The following is a 23,674-nucleotide window of genomic DNA, read 5'->3' as shown; positions in this document are numbered from 1 at the left end:
GGGCCTTCTACTAGTAATACCTCATCTTTTCTCGACGCCGACGACAATTTCCCTCACCGGACCCACCTTCGTGTGGGGTATATCCCGCACTCTAAATCTATTTTATTTTCTACTACTGTAGTAGTATCCTGAAACTATTACCTAGGTTTCGGACTACAGTTATTGGCAGACGTAACTAAACCAACCGCAGTACCTCTGAGTCAATGACACAAACCATACAAACTTTCAATACCAGAGTCATACTTGGGTTTCGCTTGCAGTCGAAGACTCTGATAAGGAAGATCTGACCCGAAGAATTTGTACCGGTCCATTTGGATCACGTGGATGATAAAGAGCCCAACGCTGTAAACCAACATAATTAGAGCAGCTGTAGTCAAGATACAAACTGTAAAACCAGAAACGGCAACGACAATGACAATGTCCGAATCTGAGAAAACTCCATTTTCTGTTTCTAAAACATATGACTGATAGTTAGTATTCGTTTCCATAATCAATAGTTTTTATTGCCTGTTGGTTCTGACGACGAACTTGGTGTTGCTACGACAATAAAACTATTCGGCCGATTCTTCAGACGATCCGTGGCGATTGGCAGCTGTAACGTAGAACTCAAAATCTCTCAAGTCAGATAAGTTGATAGGTATTGGCACAGTGGCAGAGACTTGGGAGCTGTGTACCAGCATCATATGCCAAAAGGCGTCTCCTTTTTGTCGATAATGCAATGTATACCCCTTTATGGCACTATTCCCACTGAAGGAAACAGTCCAATTGACGTACATTCTAATAGAATTGGCATTGATAGTTATGTTAGCCGTCAAGAGCTTCGGCGGGAATGGGGGTCCTTGATAAACTTGTCTTAGTTTCATTTCAGATTTCAAGTGTTCTCTATACCTTCTACGGTTAATCGCAGAAACTTAGATGTTCCACCTACGCTATTGTCGACAGAGCAAGTGTAGTTGCTCGTATCGCTCGTCTGGGCGCTCGAGATCGATAGAACTTTTCCGTCTAACCTGATTTCATACCGACTGCTTCCCAACTCCGAAACGAGCATATCATTTTTCTTCCACTCTATTCGTGGCGTGGGAAGTCCAGATGCATTGCAGTAAAAGTTCACATCATCGCCTTCGATAGCGGTTCCGTTTACCGGACCGCGAAGAACGGCAGTGGCAGCATCTGCAAAAAATGCCACAAACTAATAAGACGTTCTTTTAGGTGTGACCAGCTTTATACACGCACAGTAGACTACCAGAGAGGGTGTACCCGTCGCCGTATAATGTTGATTGTGGTTGACAGCAGTACAAACGTATTGCCCAGCGTGCACTCGAGACACTCGATTTATTGTCAGGTTCGTCTTCTCTTGGTTCAAACTATAGCCTGGTTTATAACTGACGTTAACTCCATTAAACGTCCAACTCATTTTGGTGAAGTATTGACATGGACAACTGAGAGTGACTGACTCACCTTCCGTTGCGACAGTGAGCGGTTTATAAGAAATTTCCGGGTTCACTAAAAAGCAAAGTCAGTCTCATTTATAGAGATTCTACTAGACGGTCTTCACCTAATACATCAAGATAGAAGAAGTCGCTCTCTTCTATTCCGCTAACCATAGCGACACATTGATACATTCCGGAATCTGTTTTCACCAAAGACAGGATGTCAAGAGATGACAGTTTTTGTGTTCATACGTAGCGAGGGTTCGTTAGATTGAGCACCGTATTGTCTTTTTCCCAGCGAATTATAGTACCAGAACCGGTCACAGAGCATAAAAATGTGGCCGTTTGACCAGGCGTGGGCAAAGGATTCAATTTCAAAGCTAGCCGCACCGTTGCTCCTACGTGTAAATAGTCGCGTGAGCAACAATAGGGGAGAAGGCGGTGCAACGCTATTGCTTTGACGTGAATGTGCGTCTGCGTACAAAAGCCCCTTTGGGGACTCTTTTGTGTACTTTGCGTGACTATATACTACTGTGCAGTAACTAAAATCAAACCTCCGAGTCTTTGCACTGCCACGTAGATCATGAGAAGCAGGATGTAGTCCATAGTGTCATGCAGTCAGCTGGAAACAGTAGTACTGCTACAGGAAGTATAAACCGTTTCCGCTACTAGACGCGGTGGGCCCGCTCCTTGAAGGTCGGAAATCAGTTCCTGCAACCTGCAATACCTCGGTCAAAAACGAGCTGGTAAGTAAAAGGTTCTCACGCTCTGTAAAACTGTCCAGAAAATACCAGTGGAACAGCGGGGCAATCGATTCAGGTGCGCAGGCGCGCTTACTATTGTTTGGAGCAAATTGAATTAGCTAAACGAGTAATGAAATTAGGTAAATTGAAAAAGATTAAACTTACTATCATAAGATTCCTCGTCTCTTTGCGTAAAACCGTTTCTACTGATAAAAATCCCTTGCAACCGTAAAAGAATGCTGTCTAAATTTCTGAGCGCTAGGCGAAAAAATCTCCAAAATGATAAGTGATGTCGTGTACTTGAGTTTCAAGCCGTTCACAAATATCTAATCAAAAATACTTAATTGACATATCGCATAAGTTGAATACTAATACCTTTTTTGTCACACCTGGTACTGCTGCGGATAAAAAGACGACCGCTGTCGCTTTTTCACTAAGAAAATGAGAGCCAATGTAGTCAAGACAGAACCGATTGATTCAGAGAGACCATCCACGCATAGATCCTATATTCTTCACGACTTGACATTGCCTTTTGGTGGTAGAGATAACGTTGGTGCGTATGGACGTTTGTAGACGCTTGAAAAAAACGTTTGAAAGCTTAGATGCTTCGAGCAGCAGTGTCCTGATGACGTGAAATTCTAAACCTAGTGAGTCTACTTCATCCACTGCGATAATGTCAATAGCCTTGACGTTTCTGTCTCCCTTACCAGCGCCATTGACCAACGCGCGTCTTCTTTTAGCCGGTTTGCGAGTTCTAACCTACGGAGACAACGACTTTGACTTGCGAGGCGATCGACGGTGGCTTACCGCAGCCCAATAGTTTGGCTAGACATTGGCGGGACGCCGTGTACACGACAGAAGGAGAAAGCGTCTATGCTCGGCTCCGTGCTTTGTTGATGAGGATCGAATATCACGTGACACAATGGCAGATAAATATCTCTCCTCTACACACATAAATACATGTAGTACGAGACGGTACGAGACAGCGTACTGTATATGTCCGAATTGACTTACACAAAAAATCAAAGGGGTCTTTCAATCCCAATTATTTAGCGAAATATAAACTGATCCTAACTTAGAGAGTAGTTTGTTTAGTTCCTAGGAAACTGACGATTTCATCAAACGAGGGCCTCTCTAAAGGATTGAACCTGACGCAGTTACTCAGAAGAGATGTGTAATCTCGCGGAGCCTCGACTTTTCCCTTTGGGAGTGGACATCCCTCTTTCGTGCGTAAGTGAATTGCTTCGTTCGGCATTCCTTATAAAAAAAACCGGTAAAAACAATAACCTGATGCCTACAGCCTACGTACGTATACCTACCTTCGTACGGACGGTCTCGTTCTTTAATTTCCCATAGTAGAATTCCGTAACTGAAGACGTCTGATTTCTTGGCGATTTCTCTCTTTTCTTTGCCATCCTCGGTGCCGTACGTGACCAACTGATATCGTTCCGGTGCGATGTACGTAACAGTGCCTCCAGGAGTCTGGCCCTCTTGGCGGTACTGAGTCACAGAGCTAACGTTGGTCATTTTTGCAAGACCAAAATCGCAAATCTATATATGAAAAATACATAATACTATTGATTAGCCGCGTTGACCTACTTTGCATATATATATCGTTCTTCCTCCTCGCGTTTTCTTGTTCACAAGAACGTTGTTTGACTTGAGGTCGAGATGAATGATGGTTGGTTCGTTCTTGTGCAGATGAGACATTCCCAGAGCGATTTGATTGGCAATGTCGAGACGATTGTCCCACAGCTCTATGCTGCGATCATCAGTGGAGGTTAAGACTTGAAACAAGTCACCATCACCGATGTACTCCATGACCAATGCGTAGAATCTAGGAGAAGCGCTGATGCCAATAAGACTGAGAATATGAGGATGCGGCTTAATTCTCAATAGAATTCTAGCCTCTTTGTCTAACAGCGTCGATTGCCTGCACAGATAAAACAGCCCATGTGTACAAATAAAATCAGTTTAGCATTACATATAAACTTACCGTGGTAATATTCGTCTCTTCAGAAAAACTTTGATTGCTACAACCTCGCTGCTTTTCCTTAGTCTTGCGCGATAGACTTCGCCACTGCAGCCGCTGCCGAGAAAATCACGTTCTTCGTCGTACACAATTTCACTCTGACCGATTCGACGTAGCGGATCATCTATACTAGCAGACTTTTTGTTTCTTAGTTTGGCATAAATTAAGACCAACGCCACTACGAGGATAACAAGAAGTAAAACGCCTCCAGAAATGGAGCCAGCAATGACTGCCAATGACGTGCCTAAAAATAAATAAAATGTAAAGCAATAAAGCGATGAATGTGCGTATCTCATTACTGTTTTTATCCAAAGATTCTGATGTGAAAGGCGCAAGACTAGAATTATCATACGCACTTGTTGACGGAGGACTTGTAGATGTAGGAGGAGGACTCCGAGTAATTGCCGGAGTTGTATATTTTGCACTGCTACTGCTGTTGCTGCTGCTGTTACTATTACCAATAGACTTTGTAGTAGGATCACCGTCATCTGTCATTAATTAATTAATTAATTAATTAATTAGCAACATTTGTTTAAACTTGCCTGATGACGGCGATGTAAATGCTGCTGTGGGTGTTGCAACAGTGCGACTGATAACAGTCAAATTAAAAATGGGATAAGAAAAGGGCAGTCCATCCAAAGAAACAAGGACCGATAGAGGGCCGCTCATGCCCTTGAGAACTTTTAGCGGTGACAATGACACATCTTTTGTTCCGTAAACACCATTGACATTCGTTTCCAAACCAAGTTGCATTTCATTCTGGTAATACATCAGGTAGAGGTTTCCTCCCGAGAAAAAGATTCGAACTCGAGGTTGAAACAATGTCTCTTCCTCCACTGTGACATCAGCATCTCCAATGGCTTCGACTACGGGAGCGGAATCTAATACGACGCAAATCGCCGTTATCATGATCGTGTATATAAGTATGATGTCAGCATCTCCTTACCGTATACGATGAAAAGAGCCGCGTCGCTTTCTTTGTAGCCGTCGGGTTGGCATGTGACGACCGTACCGTTGTCGCTGCTCAGCGGCGACTTGATCTGAAGAAAGAAGCGAGTCGAATGTGCGTCCGCTTTTGAGCTTGACGAGAAGCGAGTGTTCGTTGCGAAGTCCACAGAAAGACCATTCAGTCGCCACGTAACGGGCCGATATCCGAACGCGACGTCACTCAAGCACGAAGCGACGGTAAATTCGTCGGAACCGTTGACGGCTCGGAACGTCTGGATTTCGAATCGGTGCGCTCCTCCTACGCATACCCAGCCAATTATATAGCCGCGCGATCGGCGTATAATCTCACCGACACTTGCAACCACCCGAAGTTGCAGCAGTAGCAGCAAGCAGTAACTGTAGCTGAAGACCTTGCATTGTTGTATCAAACCAGAAATCGAACCAGAAAGACCCCTGCGCACGAAAAGAGGACAATTAGATGCAGAGTTATGATTGACATGCGGGGATCGAAGAAAGCGCCAAGTTGCTAAAATAAACGTGTGAACTTTGAGGGACTGAGTCCCGCGCTCGCCGATCGAAGCAGGTAAGCAACCGTATACCTGCTGTGCATGAGGAGATAGCAGCAAAACGTCACACACCCGACAGTGTGGTCCCTCCCACTTGCTCTTTACCGCGTGGAAAGGAATTAGACAAGGCCGTAATACTAAAGGCTGTAGATACCTCATTCTTTCCGATGAGCGACCGTCGGTTTACTTCTACGTACTAGTAGACGCAGCAAGTGTCGGAGTGACGCACCCGGGCAGCATGTCGTGCCGGTATACCCTGCGACTGCGCATATTGCAGTAGCCTGCGGTTGTGGTATGACACTCCCTTTTCTCCGAACATCATCACATATCGCTAATTGCGTCTCCGCATCCTAAAAAGGATATCACCGTCGCGCGCGAACTACAAGGCTGTCAGCTGTCCAACAGTACAGATGAGTACACTTCATACTTGAGTTTCTTTTGAAGAGAGATTCGGTTTCGATTCAGCAAAGGAGTCGGATCTGGTACTAATAGTTTCAAGTTCAAGCACTTGCACCACTGAATTTTGCTCCTCTTCATCATTAGGCAGAGCCAAACGCTGTCGTTTATATGCCAGCACAATAAAAGCAACAGTGGTCAGGATAGAAGTTGCAAAACCGGAGACAGCAATAACGATGACGCGTGACTCAGAGAGACCGCTTTCTTCTATACATAAGATGCTAGTTGTTAGCTAGACTTGTACACTAATCAATGATTAATTTTATTATTGCCTGTTGGTTCCGAAGTCGAAGTTGGTGGTGCGATGAGGAGAAAGTTTTTCTTAGATACTTGAAAAATGGCTGAAGCTTTAGATGATCCATGACGATTTAAAGCAGTGACGTAAAACTCAAAGTCGTTCAAAGAAATTAGCTTGATAGGCATAGGTACGTCAGCAGACACTTGAGAACTGCGTACAAGCATCGTATACCAGAACGCACCTCCTTTTTGCCGGTAATGCAATGTATACCCCTTTATGGGACTGTTCCCATTGAAGGGAACAGTCCACTTGACGAACATTTTGATGAATGTTTTCATGAGAGTTATGTTAGCCTCCAACAGCCTGGGTGGAAATGGTGGACCTTGTAAATTGTGATTAGTTTTACGATTTAGAATTTCCGGAATTCTCTATACCTTCTACAGTTAGTTGAAAATATTTTAACGTTTCGCCTACGGTATTGTTGACGACGCAAGTGTAATTGCCGCTATCGCTCGTCTGTACTCTTGAGATTGATAGAGTTTGTCCATGTTGCTTGAGGTTATAGCGACTGCTTCCTAACTCGAGAAAGACGTCATCTTTCTTCCACTTTTTTTGCGGTGAAGGAAACCCTGTTGCATTGAGGTGCATCATGACGTCTTCACCCTCGATAGCCGTCCCGTTTACGGGACCCCGAAGAACGGCATCAGGGCCATCTAAAAATAAAGGCCGACTCTCTATCAATGACCGGTTTTACTGTATACGTACAATAGACCACTAAAACGGGTGTGCCCGTTGAAGTGTGAGCTTTGTTATAATTCGTTGCGGTGCAGGCGTATTGGCCTGCGTGCGTCCGAGACACTCGGTCGATGGTGAGATTCATCTTTGCTCGGCTGTAAATATAACCCGGTTTATGACTGATATTTACTCCATTGAACGTCCAAGATATTTTTGTGAAGTATCTGGTTTGACAACCGAGAGTGACAGAATGACCTTCAACTGCAACAGTAAGCGGCTTATACGAGATTTCCGGATTTACTAAATACATCCAACGATTAGCTTCAGTCGTAGGAAAATTTAGGCAGCCCTTTTACCCAGCACAGAGAGATAGACGGTGTCGCTTTTTTCTATTCCGCTAACCACAGCCACACATCGATACAATCCGGTGTCTGTTTTTACCAAAGAGTGAATTACAAGAGATGACATTTTTTGATTGGATGAATAGCGGGCGTTGGTTAGATTGAGTACTGTGTTGTCTTTTTCCCAGCGAATTATTGTACCGGATCCAGAGCACGAGAACGACGCGCTCTGCCCCGGGAAAGGCAGACGACTCGATCTCAACAGTAGCTGCACCGCAGCAGATCCTAAGCAAAACATCACGTGAGGAGTGTGCAGTAGGCGGAGCACTCGCAGCTACAGTACCGCAAACCAAAAGGTTTGCAATCTTAGTGGGGCGTGCATCTGCAAAGAATACAGACGTCACGGAAAAGTCAACAGCTGCACATAGCCAGCCAAACAGTTTCCTCTTCCTTGGGGACTACAGCAGGCCTACTCAATTTCTCTACTAGACTATATAGCTCCCTTTGTCACCCTACGACTTTTTGTATTAAATAAGCCAAAGAAAACAAGAAAGTGCAGGTCGCGACGCTACCGTCTTACTCTAGCTAAACATCGACAGTCTTACCCGCCTTGACAGCCAAACAGATGAGCAGCTGTATGATGAAGCGTTTCATAGACTCGGTGTTACCATGCAGCCAGACAGTCGGAGAAACGATGAAGTCGTTCTTTCTCTAATCTGGCGGGCACTGCACCACTTGCATGAATTCACAGAATCCTGGGTCTGCTGCACCTGCAGGTCAACATTTGCCGCATGACCGATCACGTCTTTATTAAAGTTTCTCACGCTTCGTATTGCGGTCAGAGTGTACGGCGGAGAACAATGGCAGCTGTCGGCGCTCACAATGCGCGCAAGCGTACTACTGCTTTCTCCACGCAGGGCTTCGACGTGTCCAATCAGCTAAATAGATAGGGTAATGGAATTAGGCTTATGCAAACGACGACCTCAATTTAATTTACTCTGGGTGCAGAACGCGATGAAGATATGCACCTTTGAGCAACAATCGTATCGTGAAATGTACCTGAAACTGAGTGCATTGTCAACAATATACTGTACAGATACAGTGCAAAGCAAACTCTATAAAAGGATGCTACCATCTTCTCTTGCTAGCTTGTTAAGCTAAATAAAAGGATCCTACCGCGACGGGTTGAACTAGCCGTACAGGTAACGTCACAGTACAAACGTAAAAGCATACCGGCGATTCTGCGTACTATTCATAGTACCTTGGTGTCCTCCTGATTATGTTTCTTCAAATGGCTGTACAAGCGATTAGAGGGACAAACAGCATTATACTTGACTTTCAAGCCGTTCCCGATTATCTGATCCACCAAAGAAGGCATTCTAATCAATAAAAGGTAAGTTTAATTTTATTACTGTTTTGTTGCACTGGGTACTGCTGCGGTCGAAAACGAGTCGATTTCTGCCGCTTATGCACTAGCATAATAAGAGCCAACGTAGTCAAGACTGTAGATGCAAAACCGGATAAAGCGATTGCAATAACACGCGAACCAGAGAGATCTACGCACAAACCCCATGAACCCGGCGGGCATCTTCCCTAAAGGACTAAAAATTGCCTGGTGGTGGTGGTGGTGGTGGTGGAGATGACGTTGGCGGCGTAATAAAGATAAAATCCTTCCTAGATGCTTGAACAATTCTCGAACGCTTCGATGCTCCGCGCAAGTTCTCAGCAGTGACGTAAAATTCATAACCTATTATATCCGACTCATCTACTACGCCGATGTCGATAGCCTTGAAATTTTCCGTCTCCCGCGTCGGCGTCACGGACCAGCGCGCGTCTTCTTTTTCCCGGTAATGTAGCACGTACCCATTTATGGGACTATTCCCATCGAAAGGAATCGTCCAATTAGCGAACATACTGATACGATGTGAGGGAATGGTGGTAACGGTTATGCTTACACCTATCAACTCTGGAGGAGAAGGTGGACCTAGAACACTCGTATAGTGTTAAAAACTCTCCCACCTGCGTTTTTACCTTCTACTCTCAGTTCACAATAATCCGAGCTTGCGCCCATGCTATTGTTTGCAATGCACGTTATGTTGCTGGTATCGCTCGTTAGGACGCCATCGATAGACAACGCCTTTCCCTCCGACTCGATTTTATACCGACTGCTTCCCAAGTCCGAAACGAGCACCCCGTCTTTCTCCCAGCGTATTCGCGGCGGCGGAACGCCGGATGCATTGCAGTACAGGTACACCGGGTTGTCTTGAATAACTGACCCATTCGACGGACCGTGAACAACGGCTTCGGGAGCATCTGCGAAAAAACATTCGCCCAGCATGCAAACGCTCTATCAACGCTATGGTTTTACGTACAGTGAACTACCAAAGCCGGTGTACCCGTCTTCGCATGGTTAGGGTAATAATTGATTGCCGTGCAGACGTATTGCCCAGCTTGCGTCCGAGACACTCGATCGATGGTGAGATACGCGTTATTTTTGCTGTAAGTATAGCCCGGTTTACGACTCATGTTTACGCCATTGAACGTCCACTCGATGGTGGTGAAGTAGGTGCCCGGGCAGCCAAGAGTGACCGAGTCACCTTCGGCTGCAACAGTAAGCGGATTGAAGGAAATTTCGGGGTTCACTAAAGCGGCACAGATCACAAGTTTTTTTATCACAGACCAACAAAAGAAGCGTTTACCTAAAACGGCGAGATACTTCGCACCGCTCTTCTCCGCCCCATCAATCGTAGCTACGCATCGATACAATCCCGTGTCCGTTTTCGTCACTTTATGAATGCCAAGGGACGTCAATTTCGGATTTGATGTGTAGCGGGAGTCATTGAGGTTAAGCGCCGTGCCGCCTTTCTCCCAGCGAGTGATTTGGAAAGTAATTGACCCGATCACGGAGCACAAAAGCGAAGCATCCTGACCGGGAAGAAGACGATCACTCGACGCAAACAGTATCTTGACCGTAGAAGAGCCTAAATGAATCGCGTGAGCAAAAGCGTAGGAGCTAATCTGCCAAATAGGCGGCGCGTCGGAACTCCTAAACAATACTAGTGCAGCCACTAATGTACAAAACAAACGTTTAGGCGATTGGTTAATGCAAAAAATAACATGGTCCGCCAATCAGACTCGGAGTCTCCGGGCCTATAATGATGGCTTCGTCTGAGGGACTGTTGGGGGATCGTCACGCGAGACTACTACTCGTTTTCTTCACGGGTTTGAGCTAGTCGGGGGAAAGTTCATGACTCGACCGGCCGACCCCTCGCTCTTTTATTAGTCGCGAAAGTGAAAGTAGTTTCACTTTTCAAAAACGCGTGCAAACCGTGCAAATTAAGCCGTTCTCACCCGTTTCAATTGTGAAGTAAAAGAGCAGCTGCACAATGCAGGATTTCATGTACGTGATCGACGCGCAAGCGAACGAGCGAGGAAACGGAAGCCGGAAAAGCAGATAGCGTAGCTGAAGTTGAGATCCGGTGAGAAAGAAACCTGCAAGAAGCCGATTTGACTAATTAACGTAACATGAAAGCCGCGAAAATCGAAGTCTCACGCGTCGCTTTGAAGCCTCAGATCGGCCGTCGCTCACCACAACAAAGGACTAGAAAAAGAATACCTGTGCGCGCGCAAATCGTCCTCCCACTCCCCTTCTAGGAAAAATATTATCTCTACGTCAGCAAACCTTTCACTCAAAGTCTATTCTAGCGAGCTTTCCTAACCTGAAGCTTCAAAAATTCGCCTCGCGTCTAAAAACACGCGCTGCCCGACACAAAACTAATTAAATAAATAATTCATTAATGAACGAAACTTATACCCAACGTCAAACCACCAATGCCGATTGTTAGAAGTATAATTCGTGACCGTATACAGAACAACGGCGTCATTAGAACTACAGGTCACCTCAAAAAAGATTCTCAATGAAGCCTAACACTGATCGAGAGACGATTGGAAAGACCCCCCAATACCCAGCCCACTACTACTTCTCCTTACCCGCTGCACTTCAACTTCACTTGCATCACGTCGTCGCGAGCCGGAAACTCTTCGACGTGAATCTCGTCGGTGTACAACATCTCCCCGAAAATCGCTCCCATAGGTCCCTCGGGATCCCAATCGCGCGCTCGCGTGTAGCACGCCAGATACGCGTCCGGCCAATCTCTCATCGTCACGCGTCCGGCCTTCTCGCTGTGAACGTTGTCGCCGAGCGAAATCATGAAATCGAAGGCCGCCACGCGAGCGCCGAACAGCTTGGCGGTTATAATGGCAAATCGATTGCCCGCCCAGTCGCCGCTAGCTCTCAGTCGCATTTGAAGGTAGACGGCATCGGCGAGCTGGAACTTGGGACTGGTTAGAGTCACGGTCTCGCGAGCGTCGATGCGCGACCAATTCTGTATGGTCCACACAAACGTGCCGAGTGACAACGCTTTCGCCTTCAGATAGGTTTCCATGGAGAAGACTTTCTCTTTGACGTCTTTGTGATAAGCGAGCATGAGGTCGGCGTGCTCCTGCATTTGGGTGGCGAGATGCTGAGGCATTGATTCTCTTGGGGTCTGGAAATAGGTGTGAGATTCATTTTGATTTTTGATTTTATTTAATTTTTACTGTGAACGAACAGCCGAAGTGGGCGTATTCGCACTTGATTTCCACTCTTGGGCAGTCTGATAAGTGCACCCTAAACTAAAATACAGAATTCAATTATTAGTATTATTACTATGGCATTGCCTTGGTCTACTCTCACTTTCTCACGAAGCATCTCTTGCTTGCATTTCGGACAAGCGACGACAATCTTGTCACAAAACAAATCTTTGTGGCCCTAAGGACTTTATGAGTACACCGTGTATTTTCTCTTAGATATATACACTCACGTTTTTGTAATGCCAGAACGTCATCAATTTTCTGCAATAGCTGCACGTGAACTTACGATTGATGCACATGTTCTTCACGTGGTTCTTTATCTGCGCTTGAGGCATGATCACGCCGCACTTCTCAGGACATTGAACCTTGGCAAAAGTACACTCCTTTGCCACGTGGTCCTTGAGACAGATAATAGAGAAGCAAAAAGTATGATGCGTTCTATTTAATTACCTGAAGATAACGAAGCTCTATCTCCTGCTTGCATCCAGCGGCGTGTTCGAGACACTTCACCTTCAACTGGAGCACCTTCCTATTCGTTCTCTGATCCGGAAACGCCTGTACAACACAAAATAATTAGTTTTAGTCTTTAAAGCTAATTCGGATGATTTTACGTAGTCCTCACGGTGCTTCAGCCCATCTCTCGGACACACGAACGAACCGTGCCGTCTGTGTTTACGTTTACACGAAGTGACGTCATCACACATCTATTGTACGCTCTCACTTTGGCAAGCGTTCGAAGCAGGTCGCACAGAAAAGATGACCACACGGCCCCTGCATAGGACTTCTCGCCACTCCCGAGCAGACCGGACACTTGTAGTCCGGATCCGGACGTTGCACGAATAGCGCTTCGTCGGAGCCGTTGATCGGTTCCGGGTATACGGACTTCCCGTCATTGCACGAGAGACTCCTCGCAAATACATCTTCTGGTTCGTGCTGAGAGTCGAGCTCGTCGGAAAGCCTGCTGCAGGCCATGCTCTACGATGCGCATGTGCAGTAGGCTAGATACATAAGAGGTGCACCATGGACGAGGGGAGGTTAGAGGTTAGAGCGCACGGATTTCTCTACAATCCGTGGTTAGAGTATCGACTAGAAGTCAGACTAAACATGAAAATTTTTGAATTGTGTTGCAACTAGTCACTCAGCCAGCAAAAAAAGGCACATCTATGTGAACAGCAGAGGCACATAATAGACAGCAGACGCATATCCCTACATCAACAGCCTTGCGCAAAAAACAAGCTTAGCAGTCCTTACGTCTGGCTTTTGTTTCCATCGCACCATAGGCTGAGTCTTCGCGATCTGGCTCTTGGATGTGAAAGTATGTAGAAAGCGCAATTGTGTACACACCATACTCATGAATTTCCATTCGCCTTCTCCATAAATCATTAAATGTGAGCTCCAGCACTTATATCATTCAAGATTGTAAACCGCCGAGAAGACGCTTGTTTTTGTCTTTGCACGACTTTCGGTTTAGTGAGTTTCGCACGTGTTTTCCGATCAGAGAACCAATAGGAAGGTGCTCCAGTTGAAGGTGAAGTCTCTTGAACACGCAGCTGGAAGCAAGCAGGAGATAGAGTTTCGTTATCTGTAGGAAATTACAGGCCCGTAGCAGACGGTCCGGCCGGTCCGGTTTTGGCGGACCACTTTTCGGCGGGAATAAAAATAAGTTTTTGTACTACATTTTTGGAAGTATTTCCGAGCCGTGTGCCTCGTCTAAAAGGGTCCTGCGTAGTGTTCGCCGTTCCTGAGGTCTAGAATTGGCTCTAAAGTGCAAATGCTTTAAAAACTAACTTTCGTGTGGACGTGGTCGCAAAAATTTTCTTCTCTATCTGTCTCAAGGATCACGTGGAGAAGGAGTGTACTTTTGCCAAGGTCCGATGTCCTGAGAAGTGCGGCATGATCCTGCCTCAAGTGCAGATAAAGAACCTCGTGAAAAACATGTGGATTGTGACCCACCGTGTCTTGCCCAAGTGGGGTGACAGTTTATCCCCCATGTCACTGGAGTAGGGGTTGAGCTTCACTGCGTTTGAGCCACGTTTAGGCTCAAGAGTTGAGCCAGTTCTATCACCTCGGGGCTCCGAGGTGAATGACGATCGACATCAGAGAAAGCTCTTCATCAGCCTCGTCAGTATGTCTATAAGATAAAATAGACAGCTTTAATACTGTGATTGAGTCGGAGGGAGTTACCTTTGAAGATTGCGCTTCATCCAGAAAAAGCAAGGTCCCTGCGCAAGACGACTTTGACTCGATGTTACTCGATCGTGCGCGTGCGAGACGATCGACGACGGTACCGTACTGTACTACTGTATAAAGAAGGAGACAGCGTCGATGCAACGGTAACGGAGCGGCGAATCGCTTTCTTGGCTACTGTGAAGTGAAGGAAAAGAGCTGACGCACCAAAACACATACAGTGAGACATGCAGAGAGACAGAGTGCCATAAATGATTAGACATCTGTGATTGTAGACTGTTTGTCCGCTATCAGCTTTTGACTGCTCTTAATCACATCCTGCAGCACCACAATAAATAGGTGATGCCAGACAACCCACGTAGCACCTACAGTTAAATGAGCGACATCTTTTCTGACTTCTCTCACTTCCTCTCTGTTTTTTTTCACTTCCTCTATAATGTCGATTCTTGAATCCTCGTCAGAACACTGTGAAGCGTCAAAGCACTTTATCATCCTATGATTATTTCTTTGCTTACGCTATAGCGACCTCTTTCTGCTCCATCTGCTCCTTTCTTTGCCTCGCACTGCTCTATAACGATTAGGAATAAGGAAGCACAACAATCTTAGTCTACCTATATGATTACTTTGTCTAGGAGCTGCGCCGTCCTGTCTTCTGCCTTTATTTTTCTTTCTCACTTCGACCACTGCCACTATGAAGATAGCAATAAGCAAAACGCCTCCAGAAACGGAGCCAGCAATAGCAGCCAGTGACTTGCCTACAAATAATTAAATCGTAAAGCAATAAAGCAATGAATACGTATTCTGATTACTAGTGCCATCTAAAGGTGCTGATGTAAAAAAGGCGCAAGACTAGAATCATCTAAAACAGCTTTGAACTTCTATAAGAGCTTACCTTTGGTGGATGGATACATGTAAGCCGGTGTTAATTTTGTGGTAGCAGAAGTTGCGCTTTTACCTTCTACTGTCAATTCACAATAATCCGAGCTTGAGCCCATGCTATTGTTTGCAATGCACGTTATGTTGCTGGTATCGCTTGTAAGGACGCCAGCAATAGACAATACTTTTCCCTCTGACTCGATTTTATACCGACTGCTTCGCAAGTCCGAAACGAGTACCCCGTCTTTCTCCCAGCGTATTCGCGGCGGCGGAACGCCGGATGCATTGCAGTACAGGCGCACCGCGTCGTCTTGAATAACTGTCCCATTCGACGGACCGTGAACAACAACGTCAGGGGCATCTGCAAAAAAACATTTGTCCAACTAGAGCCATATAAACGCTCGATCAACGTTTAGGTTTTACGCACAGTGAACTACCAACACCGGTGTACCCATTGTCGCAAAGTAATTGTAGTAATTGAATGCCGTGCAGACGTATTGTCCCGCTTGCGTCCGAGACACTCGATCGATGGTGAGAAACGCGTTATTCTTGCTGTAAGTATAGCCCAGTTTGCGACTCGTTTTCACGCCATTGAACGTCCACCGGATGGAAGTGAAATAGGCGCTCGGGCAGCCAAGAGTGACCGAGTCACCTTCAGCTGCAACAGTAAGTGGATTGAAGGAGATTTCTGGGTTCACTAAAGCGGCGTATAGATTTTTATCAGAGACCAAGAAGCGTTTACCTAAAACATCGAGATACGCCACATCACTCTTCTCCGCCCCATCGATTGTAGCTACGCAGTAGTACAATCCCGTGTCCGTTTTCGTCACTTGATGGATGCTAAAGGACTCCAATGTCGGATTCGATGTGTAGCGGGAGTCGTTCAGGTTAAGCGCCGTGCCGCCTTTCTCCCAGCGAGTGATTCGGAAAGAACTTGATGCGGGAGCAGTCACAGAGCATGAAAACAAGGCGTTCTGACCGGGAAGAAGATGAGCACTCGACGCCAACCGTACATTGACCGTAGAAGATCCTAAATAAATCGCGTGAGCAAAAGCATAGGAGCTAAAGTGCCCAAGTTAACAGGTGCAATGCGGACCCGGCCCACAAAGCCACTAGTAGCGCTTAGGGCGTAAAACAAGCTATGAGGCGATCGGTTAATTAATGCAAAAAAAGCACTCTTCTAATCAGACAAGATGCCCGTCGGCCACCCCTAGAGACTTTAGGGACTCGTCACGCGATGACTTTTCCCCCGCGGGTTTGAGCCCAGACAGCGTTAGCCGGGGAAACTTATGACCCACGGCTACCCATTCCCTCTCCCTTACTGTTTTTAGAGTGTGCACGATCAAGAAAGTGAACAAACCTTTCAGTTTCATCGTTTCAAAACACGTACGTTGAATGTACAGCTAGTGCCGCAGACTCTCACCTGTCTCAATGGTGAAGTACAAGAGAAGTTGAACAACGCAGGATTTCATGTGACCGACGTGCAGAAGACCTGAAGCAGATTGAAACCAGAAAAAGCAGATGATCTGACGCCTGCAAAAAAGGAGGCCCGCCTAAAATCTTCAAGCCATTACGTGCGAAAATCTCACGCGTTGTTTCGATGGCCGCAGCGTAGAACAAAGGGTTAAAAGCGCCTCTGTGCGCAAGCGCGCAATACGTGGACACTACATATACAAAGAACAATATTGCAATACTTCTTTCACCAACCGCTAACTATGAACTCCAAAAGTATATCTTTCTGGCCTGGGCTTTAAAAATCGCTTCAGAAATCGCTTCATGTCATTATATTCAAGCAAAAAACGAGCTATTCAAACTAAATGATTAGCAAACGAAGTTACTTCGACCAACACCGTTGCACGTGACCGCGATCGTACCGAACACCTGCCTTCATTAGAACTACAGATCACCTCAACGAGACTTTCACTGCACCCTAACACTAATGGAGAGAATTAGTAAACGGAGAAGCCGCCCATACCTTCCCTACTACTCATCCTTACTCGCTGCACTTCAACTTCCCACGTTGTAGATTTCGTCGTCGTACAACTTCTCCTCGAAAATCGCTTCCCAAGATCCCTTGGGATTGGCATCGCGTAAGCGCGTGTAGCACGCAATTAAGATACGCGTCCGGCCAATCCCTCGTCGTCACGCGTCCGGCCTAGCTTCTCGCTGTAGACGTCGTCGAAGAGCGAAATCGTGAAATCGAACGACGCCACGCAAGCGGTTATAGGTGCAAAGTGATTGCCCGCCCAGTCGCCGCTCAGTCGCAGTTGAAGGTACACGGCACCGCGGCGAGCTGGAATTTGGAACTGATCAGAGTTACGGTCTCGCGAGCGTCAATGCGCGATCAATTCTTTATGGTTCACACGAACGTGCCGAGTGACGACGATTTTGCCTTCAGATAGGTTTCCAAGGAGAGGACTTTCTCCTTGACAGCCTTGTGATGAGCGAGCATGAGGTCGGCGTGCTCCTGCATTTGGACAGCAAGATGCTGAACGAACAGCCGAAGTGAGCATAATCGATTTCCATTTTTCGAACAGTCTGATAACTGCAACCTAAACTAAAATAAAGAATTCAATTATTATTATTAATATGACATCGCCTTCGTCTAATCTCACTTTCTCTCGAAGCATCTCTTGCTTGCACCTGAGACAAGTGAATACAATCTTATCACAGAACAAATCTTTGTGGCCCTAAGGACTTTCATGAGTACATGCAATATATCTTTCTCTTGGGTACACTTGCGTTTTGTAGTGCCAGAACGTCGATTTTCTGCAATAGCTGCACGTAACCTTATGATTGATGCATATGTTCTTCACGCGGTTCTTTATCTGCGCTTGAGGCATGATCGCGCCGTACTTCTCAGGACATCGGCAAAAGTACAATCCTTTGCCACGTGGTCCTTGAGACAGATAATAGAGAAGCAAAAAGTATGATGCGTTCTATTTAATTACCTGCAGATAACGAAGCTCTATCTCCTGCTTGCATCCGGCGGCGTGTTCGAAACACTTCACCTTCAACTGGAGCACCTTCCTATTCGTTCTCTGATCCGGAAACGCCTGTACAATACAAAATAATTAGCTTTAATTTTTAAGCTAATTCGAATGATTTTACGTAGTCCTGAGGGTGCTTCAGCCCATCTCTTGGACACACGAACGAACCGTGACGTCTGTGTTTACGTTTACACAAAGTGACGTCATCACGCCTCTAAGATACTGTACGTGGTTACTTCGGCAGGCGTTCAAAGCAGGACGAGCAGAAAAGATGACCGCATGGTGCCTGCATGGGATTTCTCGCCTCTCCTGAGCAGACCGAACACTTGTAGTCCGGATCCGGACGTTGCACGAATAGCGCTTCGTCGTAGCCGTCGATCGGTTCCGGGTACACAGACTTCCCGTCATCGCACGAGAGACTCCTCGCGAATAGATCTTCTGGCTCGTGCTGAGCGTAGATCTTCGTTGCGTCGAGCTCGTCGTTGGAAAGCCTGCAGGCCATGCTCTGCGATGCGCATGTGCAGTAGGTTGGCTATACGTCAGAAAATGCGCATAGGTTATTGAAAAATATTCTACTCATAACCGCGGTGTACTAGTATAGATTTTTTACTCGGCTTTAGTCACGGTGCTAAATATACTGGCAGTCCCCTAGCGTCACCATGAAAACGCCAACAAAGATTTCTAGAAAATGCTTCAAGGTACAACAGTAATCAAGGCTTTCAGGGAAAAAACTCAAATAAACTCAAATCCCCGCTCCAATTCGGCTCTAATATATTCAACGAGTTCATTCATGATTGCGTTTCTGTGACAGGCATCGGCTTTGACAAGACAAAGCAATCGCTTCGTGTTTTTTTCCGTAACCACAACAGGATAGTGTAGAATGTGACGAACATATGATAGACATCTTGCTGCACTCCACAGTGCAAAAACAATCTGCGAAGTCGCGCGGTCCTTCTGTTCAAGAAACGACAAACTCATTTGGAGAGAATACTTTTCGCAATAGCTATGTCGTCCTCGTCCTCGTTCGATTGCACCATCGTGCACTTTCTGGGGTTTAAGATGCTCACAGTGCTCAGCAATTCTTTGCCAGAATATTTCAGCGTCCCCGTAATCTTTGCTGGCTCCGGAGAACGGCGTCGACGATTTGAACGTGAGTGAAGCAAATAGCTCAGCGGCAAAGCACTGTATACCGTCATTAGCATCGAAATAATTCAGGCTTTTCCATATAAGTGATAGCACAGCAGGTTTTAACAGAAGAGAACAATTAGACTTCTGAAAGGACAAAAAGTAGAGAGCATTGATTAGAGACTCGGCCTGCCGGACGTTTTCTTCGTCAAGAGTATCAAAAAGATGGCAGAGATCATCAGATAATCGACTGATTCGTACACCAATGAAACGAGAAATGACAGGATCTCGGAGAAGGTCCGAGTAGGGTAGTATTTCTATCACAGAATGAGACTGACGAGAGTGTCGCAATGCAAGACTTGATTCTAGAAGGCCAATGAGGGCGCCAGCAAAACCTTGATTAATAGCAACATCGCGCAGAAAATTGCCATCATGAAGAGCACTCAGAATTGGAATAATTTCACAGAAGTTGCCTCTGACGAAATGGCAAAAGACAAAGTAAAGAGCAACTTGAAGTTGTTCTAAAGCTCGCGCTTCTGGCTCATCTTCTAGTGCTTCGGTAACCCAGCTGCAGAGATGCGCCGATGCAAATGCAGTCTGAGGTTGAGTATCGCGCAAGAGCTGAATGAGGTGAGGCAAAACAGCTTTACAGAGAGCATCCGCCCCCATCGGCAAGTCTATCGAAGTGATCACAGCCAAGTACCCAAGAAGAGGACAAGAAAGGGACGCTCTTCCTTTTGAACTACGAAGTGCACGACTTTTGCTTAACAGGAACAGTGAAAAAGCTCTCTCTTGTTGGACACTCAGTTCAGGTAAGTCGTCCAAGAAGATCATGCAAGCACCAATCAATCGAAATATTGCGTTGTTGCGAGGAGTGAACGCCGCATAGTGCGGTTGACACAGAATAAACGGATTGACATTTCTAAATCCCGTTCCAACGATTTTCAAATCCTTAACCTCAGCCGCTAAATCGTCGCTCAAATAAACTGCGGCGTCGCAGTCAGCCTCGCAGTCATACACATAGTCTTTGTCAAAATCGAAAGGATAGGGAAGATCTAGGTGAAGGGCGCCGAGGTACTTAAGATTCCGTTCAATTCCAAGTTCTTTCACGAAGACAAGAATTTGGCGAAGATTCGATAGGCCCGAGACATCCAAGTGGGTCAATCCGGACCCCCTGCGTTCGACAATGGCACAAGCAACGTCCCATCCAGTAAGAGTTCCAGCATCTTTTATCCATCCCAGGTCAAGAAATGTCAATAATGAGAGGCAATCAAATGCCTCTCGAAACGTGGCTAAGACGTTTCCTTTGTCAGCTACTGGAGCCTTAGCAACTGGGAGGTCGCGCACCGATAAATAGTCGAGTTTCCGCGTCTGGCGAATTCCCGGGAGTATGGACAAGAAATCGAGTTCGGCGCATTCCGAGAGGTCCAGCGTCGTCAGAGATTCGCCGAGGTTCTGACAAATGAGCAGGACGTCGTCGATAGCAACGCACGTGTTGCCCAATTTCAAGGATGACAGTTCGACAAATTGAACAATGCGTTTGAACTCGAACGCAGGATTGTCCAATCCGATCGCGGCGAAAGAGTGCAAATACGAGCGGCTCGGACACAAATTTTGCCATAGAGCGTTCGTTACGTGATCGACGTAAGAGCAGTCGAAATCCACGAGACCGAAGATGGGCGGAAGACGGCGGAATTCGTCGAATGTCATTTGCGTCAGGTTCAGCTGCAGCGAACGAAGGCGTCCTCGCGACTGACGCAGCAAAAGCGACAGAATACGAGCGCTCAGGGTTCCCGCTTCCGATAGTTTGGCAACCAATTGGGTTACGATCGGGTAGGGAAGTTCGCCGCTTCCATTGCGCGAGAGAAGGCGCTCCAGGCGCTCTGGAACGAGTTGAGGACGAACGCTCTTCCGGATCGAGTACACGGGCAAGCGCGTTTTGCAGAGATTGGAGAGGCAAAGATCGGAAAGACTGGCCGCCATGTCACACGTGCGCGATGATGTAGCGCGGCGCTATAGGTCGCGGGACAGGCACGTGGACTGGCACGTGGTGGCGGCGTGCATTGGTCGATCGTGTCCAAACATGAACATCTATATTTAGTTTTCCCTGGGAAATTTACCGGCATCATTCTGTGATTTAATGAACATGCGCAAAAGTCCAAAGTTCAGTTCTAGAGGCTCCTAGCTTGTGGACACCTACCTAAATGCCGACCCTCCTATCCAAAGTGAAAAGCGCACCTTTTTTCAGCGCCAAAAAGCACGACTTTCGCGACGACTTCATCGGCTTGTCGCGACGCGGAAAATGCATCACGGGCGTCACAATCGTAACCGTCAACGGCAACAAACAGCCGAAACTTCAATTTGACGACGCTCGCCTCGATTCTACGGAATCGCCGACCGAAGACGAGTTCGCGGGCGTACTTCGAACGACATACCACGACAAAACGCGACCCGAATTCGTCTTCCGCACCATCGCACCGCCCAATCCCCTCGCAGGACGGCAATACTGCGACTATTCGCCGACGTGGATGCGCGGCACGCGTCTCGGCAAACTCACGATCGAAGCCGACGTCTGGATGAAGTCGCTCGCCACCAACGTCAAACCGTTAGCGAACTGCGTCGCCGGTGGCGGCGGGGGAGACGGCGAGGGATCACGCTTCGTCGCGTGGAATCAAAACACGTGCGTGCGCGGTATGAAAACGTCAGACGATTTCCCGCGCGAGGAGCGGTCGGGATCGATTTTTCTCAAGTGCGCCAATGTGGAATTCAGCGAGACAGATGATGCCCTGGTGTTTCCAAACGATCCCATTATGAAAATCGAGTCGACGGCGAGTCCAAAATTCGGCGCCTATCTGTCGAATATCTACGACGACGTCGTTTTTGACGGAGCGTCCGTTTTTGAGCGGGTACGGGAGCTGCCCAAGATGATCGTCATCGCCGAGTGGCTCAAAGAAAAAGGTGTCGAAATCGACGAGGAGTGGCTCTGGGAGAAAACGCAGTCCAATCCCTCAATCGTCCCAGAAACGTTCCAGAGAGTCAAATCGTCAGCGAAAGGCCAAACGAGTGTCGTACCAGTGAAACAAAAAGCAGACTTCGACTTGAGGCAGATGATGAATCGCGTCGCAGAACGCGACGGCAGGGAAGTCCTTTTTGGACGGTTTGGGCCTATTCATCTTGAAACGAAATACGAAATAACAAATTACGTCGTGGACGGTTCTCGTCACTCGGCCGACGTTGTCACAAAGATCGGCGTTGCCGGTGTGGCCCAGCCTCTATTTCAGTTTTGCGAGACAGTTCGCGCGTCCGTTAGTGATGACGATCTCGACTGGATCTACGAGGGATTGAATCCATGGTCACCGATCGATGGATCTTTTTCTCTTCCTAACGTGAAGTCGTGGTCAGAACTGCACGAGCAGTCGATTGATCCGTTCTGTAACATTATCGTTCCACGGACGAAGGCTAGAGGATGGTGTGACATCTCTATATGCGGTGGCGGTGGCTGCAGCATGAAATCGTTTTCTACGCAGCATGTTCCAAATGGCACTAGGCAACCGTATCGCCCGCCACCTACTCCAGAGCCAAGCGTCGTTCCCTCTTCCTGTCCGGTTGGCGGAGTGCGAGGCGGTCAAGGAGGCTCGACAATTCAAATTGGAGGCACGGCAAATCTTTCGGATCCAGGAAGTGCGCGTTTCAGTGATCCTACAGGCGTTCCTGTTTACAATGGCGTGTCGGCGAGGTATTCGATTCGTCCGAGAGGAGAAGGAAACATGCCCGTGATTGCTTGGGGAACGGTGCCTACAGGCGCAACGCTATGCGTTACATACTGCGCTATTTGTAAGCAGTACCTCAACTCAAGTTCAAGCGATGCTGCTGCTACACAGTGTGGGCACGCATGCCATGAAAAGGTACAATGTTTCAGTGTCATAGTAGCTTCTCAAAATTAATAATTTATCCTTTTTTTAGTGCCTAAGAGAATGGGTTGCTAGTGGAGAAAGCCATTGTGGCAAGTGCAGGAAAAGGCTTACACCGGCCGTGCGTCCAGCGTGAACGTCACTTACCTTTATGACATGAAACTTTATTTATATCTATCACTTTTATTTTCATCTTTTTTTCTTGCTTTCCACTACTTGTTTCGTCAGTTATTTATTATATTAGAAATTCTGTTGGTTTCTTACTGTGACGGTGGTCCTATATATAAATTCTGCTGCATGGTCTCTTACTGTGAGTCTGACGGTGGTCCATCGTCACCACAAACTCTCTTTTCCGCTGTGTAGAGCACGTTTGTGTCATTCATGCAGTGACAGTGACCGTTTCTACTAGGTAACTGTAGAACAACTTGAGAAACTCCGAGTCTCGTACGTTTTGCAGCAAGTTG

General features: G+C 46.8%; 5 protein-coding genes across 17 annotated transcripts; 1 reads left to right on the top strand and 4 right to left on the bottom strand.

Moving 5' to 3' along the window:
- Positions 1-89: 89 nt before the first annotated feature.
- On the bottom strand, positions 90-7,769 carry LOC136199729 (probable serine/threonine-protein kinase drkC). 9 transcript variants are annotated; one of them, XM_065990249.1, is made up of 25 exons: positions 7,505-7,769; positions 7,179-7,448; positions 6,848-7,126; positions 6,448-6,795; positions 5,874-6,382; positions 5,753-5,818; positions 5,503-5,606; positions 5,152-5,451; positions 4,748-5,086; positions 4,505-4,693; positions 4,170-4,449; positions 3,773-4,106; positions 3,493-3,724; positions 2,881-3,430; positions 2,661-2,817; positions 2,549-2,606; positions 2,339-2,499; positions 2,196-2,292; positions 1,985-2,148; positions 1,683-1,828; positions 1,556-1,630; positions 1,234-1,503; positions 889-1,170; positions 508-838; positions 90-451 (listed from the first exon to the last, which is right to left on the bottom strand). In XM_065990249.1, the coding sequence occupies exons 5-14, from the start codon at positions 5,876-5,878 to the stop codon at positions 3,249-3,251; spliced, it is 2,031 nt and encodes a 676-aa protein (XP_065846321.1). In that variant the 5' UTR covers positions 5,879-6,382; positions 6,448-6,795; positions 6,848-7,126; positions 7,179-7,448; positions 7,505-7,769; the 3' UTR covers positions 90-451; positions 508-838; positions 889-1,170; positions 1,234-1,503; positions 1,556-1,630; positions 1,683-1,828; positions 1,985-2,148; positions 2,196-2,292; positions 2,339-2,499; positions 2,549-2,606; positions 2,661-2,817; positions 2,881-3,248. The 9 variants fall into 9 exon arrangements, with proteins under 9 accessions (XP_065846321.1, XP_065846540.1, XP_065846609.1 ...); XM_065990468.1 differs by having other exon boundaries at positions 1,556-1,828; positions 2,339-2,416; positions 2,474-2,499; XM_065990537.1 differs by having other exon boundaries at positions 1,556-1,828; positions 2,196-2,266; positions 2,339-2,416; positions 2,474-2,499.
- A 1,321-nt stretch (positions 7,770-9,090) lies between these two features.
- On the bottom strand, positions 9,091-10,889 carry LOC136199460 (immunoglobulin superfamily DCC subclass member 3-like). The gene is made up of 5 exons (XM_065989652.1): positions 10,841-10,889; positions 10,189-10,470; positions 9,886-10,131; positions 9,521-9,802; positions 9,091-9,473 (listed from the first exon to the last, which is right to left on the bottom strand). The coding sequence occupies exons 1-5, from the start codon at positions 10,887-10,889 to the stop codon at positions 9,091-9,093; spliced, it is 1,242 nt and encodes a 413-aa protein (XP_065845724.1).
- Positions 10,841-13,093, bottom strand: LOC136199459 (TNF receptor-associated factor 5-like). The gene is made up of 9 exons (XM_065989651.1): positions 12,843-13,093; positions 12,733-12,787; positions 12,572-12,676; positions 12,352-12,519; positions 12,225-12,299; positions 12,089-12,163; positions 11,480-12,036; positions 11,043-11,090; positions 10,841-10,981 (listed from the first exon to the last, which is right to left on the bottom strand). Exons 1-8 carry the CDS (start codon positions 13,091-13,093, stop codon positions 11,075-11,077), a joined length of 1,302 nt encoding a protein of 433 aa, XP_065845723.1. The 3' UTR covers positions 10,841-10,981; positions 11,043-11,074.
- A 1,076-nt stretch (positions 13,094-14,169) lies between these two features.
- LOC136200308 (opioid-binding protein/cell adhesion molecule-like) lies at positions 14,170-18,227 on the bottom strand. Of its 5 annotated transcripts, XM_065990719.1 has the most exons (15): positions 18,136-18,227; positions 17,800-18,083; positions 17,182-17,741; positions 17,059-17,120; positions 16,774-16,997; positions 16,608-16,717; positions 15,927-16,214; positions 15,612-15,881; positions 15,201-15,545; positions 15,118-15,135; positions 14,932-15,063; positions 14,824-14,876; positions 14,678-14,773; positions 14,306-14,626; positions 14,170-14,252 (listed from the first exon to the last, which is right to left on the bottom strand). In XM_065990719.1, the coding sequence occupies exons 6-14, from the start codon at positions 16,654-16,656 to the stop codon at positions 14,564-14,566; spliced, it is 1,314 nt and encodes a 437-aa protein (XP_065846791.1). In that variant the 5' UTR covers positions 16,657-16,717; positions 16,774-16,997; positions 17,059-17,120; positions 17,182-17,741; positions 17,800-18,083; positions 18,136-18,227; the 3' UTR covers positions 14,170-14,252; positions 14,306-14,563. The 5 variants fall into 5 exon arrangements, with proteins under 5 accessions (XP_065846791.1, XP_065825979.1, XP_065826123.1 ...); XM_065969907.1 differs by lacking the exon at positions 15,118-15,135 and having other exon boundaries at positions 16,774-17,120; XM_065970051.1 differs by lacking the exon at positions 15,118-15,135 and having other exon boundaries at positions 14,932-14,997; positions 16,774-17,120.
- Positions 18,228-21,450: 3,223 nt separating this feature from the next.
- On the top strand, positions 21,451-23,474 carry LOC136190668 (uncharacterized). Its single transcript, XM_065978899.1, has 2 exons — positions 21,451-23,204; positions 23,263-23,474. The coding sequence occupies exons 1-2, from the start codon at positions 21,504-21,506 to the stop codon at positions 23,344-23,346; spliced, it is 1,785 nt and encodes a 594-aa protein (XP_065834971.1). The 5' UTR covers positions 21,451-21,503; the 3' UTR covers positions 23,347-23,474.
- The last annotated feature ends 200 nt before the right edge of the window (positions 23,475-23,674 follow it).

This window comes from Oscarella lobularis, chromosome 1, assembly GCF_947507565.1.
Source record: "Oscarella lobularis chromosome 1, ooOscLobu1.1, whole genome shotgun sequence".
Classification (NCBI taxonomy): Eukaryota; Metazoa; Porifera; class Homoscleromorpha; order Homosclerophorida; family Oscarellidae; genus Oscarella; species Oscarella lobularis.
Note: the sequence above shows the minus strand (reverse complement) of the source record. Positions and strands in the feature narration are given on the sequence as shown.